General features: G+C 38.7%; 1 protein-coding gene across 4 annotated transcripts; it reads left to right on the forward strand.

Moving 5' to 3' along the window:
• The first annotated feature begins 4683 nt into the window (after nucleotides 1–4683).
• On the forward strand, nucleotides 4684–8137 carry LOC120697189 (alpha-terpineol synthase, chloroplastic-like). 4 transcript variants are annotated; one of them, XM_039980334.1, is made up of 7 exons: nucleotides 4684–5249; nucleotides 5383–5641; nucleotides 5841–6213; nucleotides 6320–6538; nucleotides 6652–6787; nucleotides 7174–7461; nucleotides 7676–8137. In XM_039980334.1, the coding sequence occupies exons 1-7, from the start codon at nucleotides 4914–4916 to the stop codon at nucleotides 7973–7975; spliced, it is 1911 nt and encodes a 636-aa protein (XP_039836268.1). In that variant the 5' UTR covers nucleotides 4684–4913; the 3' UTR covers nucleotides 7976–8137. The 4 variants fall into 4 exon arrangements, with proteins under 4 accessions (XP_039836268.1, XP_039836269.1, XP_039836270.1 ...); XM_039980335.1 differs by having other exon boundaries at nucleotides 4687–5249; nucleotides 5386–5641; XM_039980336.1 differs by having other exon boundaries at nucleotides 4692–5249; nucleotides 7210–7461; nucleotides 7676–8132.
• Nucleotides 8138–9293: the final 1156 nt, after the last annotated feature.

Here is a 9293-nt window from a genome sequence, read left to right on the forward strand (position 1 = left end):
CACCTGACAATAATTGACATGAGTGGTATTGGCCATCGAACAGATGATGGCTCGGCGAAATAAATAAAAAAACTCATTCGTATCTTTTTGTATAATCTTGGATAGAGATGGTGTTTTTATATAAAAAGGTAAAACTGTAACCCCTGATGAGAATGAGATGTACAAGTTTTTGATTGTAAACACTTCAATTTGAGTGGTTTATAGCTTGCAAAAAGCGGAAACAAGAAGGACGCGCCACCTCGTGATCCCCGTGTCTGCTAGAGCAGGTAGTAACTGTGTTCCTTTTCCCACCTCGTGTGCCTCGTGTGCATATTAAATATTGGTAGAGCACCTATCAAAAACAAACTGCTGCCTAGAGCACTTAGGTTTTCCGTATTTGCACAAGGAATTTAGGTGGTGTTTGTTTGTACAACGGCAACGCAAACGTAGAGGGAATGGATTCAGAGCTGTAACGGCAGCCCTAACAATTACTTGTTTTGTTTGGTTGAAGAAGAAAGGTAACGGGAAAGGAAGTTATCGGAGCCACACCGGACGTATGGGAACCTGTCACCGCCCAAATCGGACGTGTAATCGATTTGCTGAAGCCCCATATCGTTTTCCGCGCTAATGAATCCCATGGGAGATGAAACAAACACAAAACAACGTTATCCGTTCACTCTGTGATCCGAATCCGATCACTCTGAAATATATACCCCAAGCAAACAGCATCCTAGATTGCATAAATTTGATGTCTCCGTCACTCAGATACCAGCGTCAGTATACTGTCATGGCCACCTTCTCCCTCGGACCACAACACTACAGCTGCCAAGCCATGTTGCTGCTGCTGGATCACGGCAGCTCAGGCGATGCAGAAGCATTTCATGGCGGCGGCGGCAGCAGCATATATACCACATTGCAATGCCGCCAATGGTAGCAGGATTCCGCGGAGAGAACGCGGCATCATCCTAATGAGGCTGACAGCCCCTGTGAGGTTGATCTCCTCCGACTCGGCCTAGAGGCCGAATCAGGCCTTTCATCCTAATGCAAAATAGGCTTTTTTTGTAACTAATAAAATTGATGGAAGGCATAAATAAATAATGTTGTCATGAGTGTATTATGCATTTGGATGAATATTAATGTTAGCCCCATCTGTTATATATTAATTTGTAACCGCTCCTCATCAATACATAAGTTTCTACTAGTCCATCAACCCATATGTCCGCACGGACTAGTAATTCTGAGAGATAAGTATTATAAATTCATAAAAAATTAAGATCTATAGCTTTTGAGTCATCGGATTATAGAAACTATAGAAACTTTTGCATCAACCCGTATGCCCGCCGTATGTCTGCACGGACTATAGAAACTTCAATTTGAGTCATCGGATTAACATTCAAGAGGCATGGGGGATTGGGCAATTTTACAATCTGTACCCGCCCTTAGATTGGGTAATTACACTTTTGCAAATCCTCCCTCCCACCCCCTGCGCCCCTCTCCTGATATGTTCCCTATTTCGTATGGGGTGCAACTACAATGCTTGAGAGGTCTAGTGAGCGGTCTCAAAATTAAAGCAAGATAGGAATGGCCAAAGAGTCCATTTTTTAGGCTAATTTTTTCATAATGGCAGGTGTGGTAATTAATATATAGATATAGGGGGTTATTTTAGTCTGATTCTTCATAATAGCATAGGTGGCTAATTCATTAGAAAGAGAAGATCCAATGGCTAGTAGTAGCAATGATGATTATATCATACTAGTCTATCAACCCGTGCTCCCGCACGGACTAGTTAGAGATATCTAATAATTATTTATCTCACGCTCTTTTTAATTAATTAAATATTCTAATCTAGTATTATAAAGATATATATTTATCATTATATAATTGTAATAAATGTGATAGGTTTAGTTACTAATAATTTTTCTCACTTTGCATTATACCTCCATATATATTTGATATATATTTAATTAAACACTTTGTTTGAGCTACGTGAAGAACATGAAAATTGGTATTCTTATCTCTTCTCTTATACATGATTATATGGTTACACACACATTATGGTTAGTATTTTCATATAAATAATAACATAAATAATATACTAATAATGATAGAAATAGAAATTTAGAATTTTTTTATTGATGCACATTAAGATTTTATTATAATAATATAATTTTGATTCGGATTTGGGGTTTATTTTAATTTTTTTATTATGATATCATTGGATAATATATACGAAAATTAGGGGGTTATTTGATATTATTTTATAATTGTATAAGTAGGTAATTTACATGAAGATTAGGGGATTACTTTATATTAATTTTTTATTATGGCAGAGGTTGGTAATTTAGATACATGTGTAGGGGTTACTTTAATTTATTTTCATAATGGAAAATGTGGATAATTTATTATAAAAAGGTAACAGATTCAATGGCTATTATGATTAGAGTTGCTGAATTGATGGTTAGATATTTCTGATTTTTGTGAGAATATGTAGGATTTCTCTATTTTTAGACTTTTCACCTAGGATCCTAGGTGGCATCATCTGGAGACTTCAAAAGGTATATAAATAATAACATAAATAATATACTAATAATGATAGAAATAGTAATTTAGAATTTTTTATTGATGCGCTTTAAGATTTTATTATAATAATATAATTTTGATTCAGATTTGCGGTTTATTTTAATTTTTTTATTATGATACAATTTGATAATATATACAGAGATTTTGGGGGTTATTTGATATTATTTTATAATGGCATAAGTAGGTAATTTACATGAAGATAAGGGAGTTACTTTAGATTATTTTGTATAATGGCAGAGGTGAGTAATTTAGATACATGTGTAGGGGGTTACTTTAGTTTATTTCCATAATGGCAAAAGTGGTAATTTATTGAAAAAGATAACATATCCGATGGCTATTATTATTAGAGTTGCCGAATTGATGGCCAGATGTTTTTGATTTTTGTAAAAATTTATAAGATTTCTCTAGTTTTTTAGACTGTCCACCTAGAAACTTTGGTGGCATCACCAGGAGACTTCAAAATGAGCCTCCAATTAGTAATAGTAAGATATTATTAATGGCTTATTGTTTGCTGTTTTTGTAATATTTGACTAGAACCTTCCTATTATTATTCATGGACTCTTTGGTTTTCTCAAACAAAAAAAAATAAAAATCTTGGACTGTTTGGTATGTATGTCATGTTTCTTGTTTAAGGGTGTGTTTAGTTGGTGAAAAGTTTGGGTTTTGGTACTGTAGCATATTTCGTTGTTACTTGACAAATAATGTCTAATCATGGATTAATTAGGCTTAAAAATTCATCTCATGCTAATTATTTAGACTGTGTAATTAGTTATTTTTTAACTATATTTAATGCTCCATGTATGTGTCTGAAGATTCGATGTGATAGGTACTGTAGAAAATTTTTTGGGAACTAAACATGCCCTAAATGGAGATCGCAGTCCAGGTCAGGCTGGTGTGCAGTGTGCATGCTGCAGGTTCATGTCTCTCTTTCATTTGCAATTTTGTTTGATCTACTATATGCATTGCATTTGATGATGAATTATGCACAATGAGCATTATTTTGGGCCAATATAATATTAATCTTGTGTTGTACAACACCATGTGGCATGCATGCACCATCTGTTAAGAGATAATAAGTAGCCTGTGGGTTTTGTGTGTGGAGAGTTTGGCTGTGTTTAGATCTGTAAAATAGTGGTAAAAAAAGGTCACATCGGATACTATAGCACAATGTAGCACTTTTCGTTTGTTTGTGATAATTATTGTCCTACCATGACCTAACTAGGCTCAAAAGATTCGTCTCGTCGTGTACATTAAAACTATACAATTAGTTTTTTATTTACCTACATTTAATGCTCCATGCATGAAGTAAGAGATTTAATGTGATAGGTAAATAGTGAAGTTTGGAGAGAAATTTTGGAACTAAGGCCCTGTTTAGATCTTTACAGGTTTTTGCAAAAAAGCCGTAAACATATTAAAGTGAAACGGAATGTTGCTAATTTGAAGTACTAAATGAAGTCTATTTACAAAACTTTTTGCATGGATGGGCTGTAAATCGCGAGACGATTCTAATGAGCCTACTTAATCCATGATTTGCAACAGTGATGCTACAGTAATCATCCGCTAATTATTGATTAAACATGAATTAATTAGCATCATTAGATTCGTCTCGCGATTTACAACCCATCTATGCAAAAAGTTTTGCAAATAGACTTCATTTAGTACTTCAAATGCCCTCTTTACATCTTTACACAATTTTGCAAAATGAACTAAACACCCCCTAAACATAGCCTTTGTTGTTTGCTACTTCTACTTGGTAGCCTAGGGTACGGGGGAAAGGGACTAGTCCCAGCCGCAGAGGTTCATGTCTCTTCATTTGCAATTTTGTTTGATCTACGTACGAACGAGATGCATTGCATTTGATGATGAAGGCTATGCTCGGTGAGCATTTTTGCACCAATCTTGTGTTGTACAACACCATGGCATGCATGCACCATCTCTTAGAGATAATAAGTAGCATGTGTTTTTTTGTGTGTTGCGGAGAGTCTGTTTTTCTACTCCTACTTGGTAGCCTGGGGTACGGAGGAAAGGGACTAGTAGTCGCATGCAGGTGCCGGGACTGTGCCTTGTCTCTGTCTTCTTGCCGCAGCCGCCCACACAGGCTCGTCCCCCAGCTGCATTGGCCAATGTTCTTGCTCATCCATCCATCGTCATCCCAAATGCAATAACACTGTGGCACTACAAAGCTAACGCGTGCTTCGGCAGCACAGCACGCCCATCAGCACATGCGAGTAGTAGTCTATATAAACTTGGAAACAATCCGAAAGAAGGCACAACTTAAGTGAGATCTCATTACATTGCCCCAAGTAAGCGTTTGTCTTAGGCCCCAAGGTGCATACTGAATCACTTTGGAGACGATGCACAGCGGAAGCACCATCATGACCACCTTCTCCTTCAAACCACCTCCTCCGTGCAGCAGCAGCAGGAGGAGGAGCTGCCATGTCCATGTTGGTGCCGCTGCTGCATCGCCGCCGCCGCTCATCAGGCGATGCCCGAGCGTTTCATGGAGGTGGCGGCTGCGGCAGCACACCTGCAGGTTGCAACGCGGACAGCAGTCACCGCAGCAGAATTCCAACCTTGTTGATGAGGATGATAGCCGGCTCAGTCAGAACGCCGGCATTTTCCATCCATCTATCTGGGGAGATTTCTTTCTTGGCTACTCCAACCCAGCTGCAGCTTCATCGCAACAGCAGGTTATTTATTTGTTTACTTACCCACGATCTTCCACTCTCTTGTGTAAACATACGCAGTTGACAATGATTAGTATTTATTAGTACTGCTTGTATGTGTCATTATGCTAAGTTTAATAAGTCCTTTCACTGGCAGCAGACTCAGATGGCAGAACGAGCAGACAAGCTCAAGGAAGAAGTGGCCGGAATGATAGCAAGTTCAACTGTTGGTGGCCAGCATGAGAGGCTACATCTCATCGACACACTGGAGCGTCTGTGTTTGGATCACCTGTTTGAAGAAGAGATTAGCGCTGCCTTACCACAGATTGAGGCTGCTGGCGTCATCGACTGTGATCTTGGGACGGTGGCTCTCTGGTTTTCTCTACTTCGGAGACATCGGTACAGGGTTTCACCAGGTAACAAATTAAACAAACAACGGAATTCCAAATATTTATGCACGGCTGTGTATTATATATGTCCTGCAACAACGTACCTTTCATGGTATGATTTAATATAATAGTTGAAGGTGTGGGAAACGTCTTTGAAAGTATATGAATCTTCTTTTTTCTGATTCTAAATTGCCGATATTTTGTTATATTCGATACCTTTTTCCAGATGTGTTTGCGAGGTTCAAAAATGAAGAGGGAGGTTTTTTAGCAGACAACCCTGAAGACCTACTGAGCCTTTACAATGCTGCGCATATGGGGACGCATGGAGAGACAATACTCGATGAAGCCATAGTATTCACCCGAAGGCGTTTAGAAACGACATTACGCGACATGGAAGAATCATCATTATTAGCACGCGAAATAAAATCTGCACTTGAAATCCCTCTTCCAAGGAGGGTTAGAATATACGAATCAAAGCATTACATATCTGCATATGAGCAGGATGATGCCACAGTACATGAGACGGTATTGCAACTTGCAAAGTTGAACTCAAATATTATGCAGCTCCATCACCAGCATGATCTGGAAATCATTACAAGGTCAAGTAATTGTTAGCCTTTGAGATCTATTGCTTACTTATATTATTTGAGATTACAAAGAACAAGTGCTATCTCTGATACACCTCTAATAAATGTATATATATAGGTGGTGGGAGGGTTTACACGTTGAATCGAGGTTTCCATTTGCTCGAGATAGAGTTGTCGAATGCTACTTGTGGATCTTAGGAGTATACTATGAACCGTGTTATTCACGAAGCCGAATAATATTGACTATGATTATTGCCATAGTGACCCTATTGGATGATATCTATGATTCTTATGCAACTCCAGAAGAATGTAAAATACTTACCAAGTGCATTGAAAGGTTTGTATTGCTAATTACAAATACTTTGATAAATGGATATATATAATTACATATATATTACATTATAATTTACATATTAAAATTTGTGTGTTTGTTTGATCTATATTGTCCAGCTGGGATGCTAAGGCGGCTCATGACCTCCCAGAGTGCATAAAATTTGCTTTGGGGAAGATATTGGACAGCTTTCAAACCATCGAGAATATGCTCCACCAGGAAGAAAAATATCGCATGTCGTATCTAAAATACTTTGTAAGTTACCATTCTCACTTATATTTTTATTTATTTGAGAGAAATATTTTTGTTATAAACCATTTAACAAAGGCTCTGGAGGAAAGTAATGTAGTCAATATCGTTATTGTTCAGTAGCCATCCATTAATTCAGATCCTTTCTTTAATGGCATTAATTCATATCTTCTTTACACGTTTGCATGGATTAGTTGCTAAACTTCATTCCTAAAACCATTTTTCAGTATGCAATATCAATTATCTATTTCAATTTCTCAGTCTTACATTGAATGTGTTTATCTAGGAATCGAAAATGTATCTAATTATCTAGTAGGTTTGCATGCATGTTAAGTTGATGCTATCAGCACAAATATGTGTATAAACACATACCCTTGTCTTTAACATGTCAGCAATTTCCATATACCTATACCATCTTCAATTTCCAGACTGAAGATCTGGTCAGAGGCTACAACATGGAGGTAAACATGCTTGAAGAAGGCTACATTCCAAAGTTTGTTGAAGAGCACCTGCAAGTTTCAATGAGAACTGGAGGATGTCCTCTTCTGTCATGTGCTTCCCTCGTTGGGATGAATGATATAGCAACAAGAGATTGTTTTGATTGGGTTTCTCGTGTACCTAACATGGTCCGGGCACTTGCTAGAATTCTCAGACTATTAGATGATCTCCAAACATATGAGGTAAATATCTCTCATTCTCAGCTTAAAAAAATGTGATATTATTTGAAGTCTGATGTCAAACTCATAATTCTCATTTTCAATTTTGATGTACTGATCGATGGCCGATGGGGCTTTGGTATTGATAACTAAACATTGTTTTGTCACCAGGAAATGCTGATTTCATTTCCTACCTGCATTTCTCTTACCAATATTTTGAATATTTCACTTAATACAGCGGGAACAATTGATCCCTCATGTCGCATCAACAATCGATAGCTACATGAAGGAGCACAATGTCTCGATTGAAGTGGCACGTGAGAAGATACACCCATTGAAGGAGGACTCATGGAAAGATTTTAACAGTGAGTGGCTGAATCCAGACAATACCTATCCCAAGCAGGTACTGGAGAGGATATTCAACTTGACAAGGACAATGGAATTCATGTACAACCAAGAGGACAATTTCACAAACTGCCCCAACCTAAAGGACACCATCAATTTGTTGTTTGTGGAGCCATTTACAGAGCTTATTTAGGATTTGGCTACTCAACCAACAATAAAATGTTGGTCCTTCGTTCAGCATTATGTTTTATTCACACATGGTGGTTCTCAACTTGTCCGATCCATTTGTTAGGCGATTGTAAAAGAAACCTGTTATTGTAAATTTGTTTAATATCCATGATCAGTTTTTACAAAATTGAAAATAAAATATATTATAGAAAATTAAAAAGTTCACCCATGTACAAAAGAGAAGGTTGGGACTGGCCTTAATAGTTGGGCTTTTGGAGATGGATTCATTGGGCCGAGCCGGTCTCTTTCCCCCTCCCGTCTCTGCCGCCGAAAAAAAAGGAAAGCGCTCACCTTTTTCTGCGTGTGTTCACGGGAATGGCGGATGGTTGGGTATCCATGGCTTGCGCGTGCCGCAATTTCTGCCGGGGCTCCGGCCTGCGCACCTCCTCGGTATAGGATTCTGAAGCAGGCGTCATGCGCGGGCGCGGTTGGCTGCTTCCTCCGGGGTGACATTGCGATTGAAGTTGTGCATGGAGATCACTTTTTCAATGGAAAAATCAATGTCCATACCACCAGCATCCCCAACAGCCTCGTGCTTCATGACGGTCAAGTGGTTGGCTCCGCGACTGATGATGGCGAGCTATCCAGCTTATGCGGCCCGCCGTCTCCGTCTATGTCACTACTAAAAAAATAATTTATCGAGATTTTTTTAAACACTTCCTAGGTGAGCAGAAATTTCAGTCGTGTCGGTTAATGTCAAACATTAAATGAGGCGGCGAGAAAACCATCGAAAAATCGATGTACGCACGTCGCGATGGGGTCACCGTTAGCCTTCGCCGCCGCCCTTCTAGCTGGGCGAGGTGTCACATCGGTGTCACGACAAAATGGATCCACTGCTCCATAGCTTAGACTTTGATGTGCGCACGTGGGAGAGGTAGAGTTCGTGAGGGAGGCGCATGCGAGGGGAGGCATTGGGGCCTGGCACGCCCCTATTTCTATATTTATCCCGCTCGTTTCCGTATTTACAGAAAAATATGGAAATGGGACAGGAAGCGGGAGATGGTATATCCCGCCTGTATTTGCGAGATCTCGTTTTTAGCCGGGATAATCCCATATTTTTTCCGTATTTATAAAATCCGGAAAAAAATAAATTGACACACCATATATCCTCTCATGTTTCTCAACATTAATACATGTTTCTCAACATCAATACATATATTTCACGGTTTAATCGTAGGAAACAAGAAATATTGATCATAATTTTGAAAAATAGCTTGCATAAAGGAGTGTCTTGTGTTATATTCATGCAAAATGAGTGGTGATTAAATAATAATGCATTCCGG

This window comes from Panicum virgatum, chromosome 3K (genome assembly GCF_016808335.1).
Source record: "Panicum virgatum strain AP13 chromosome 3K, P.virgatum_v5, whole genome shotgun sequence".
Lineage (NCBI taxonomy): Eukaryota > Viridiplantae > Streptophyta > Magnoliopsida > Poales > Poaceae > Panicum > Panicum virgatum.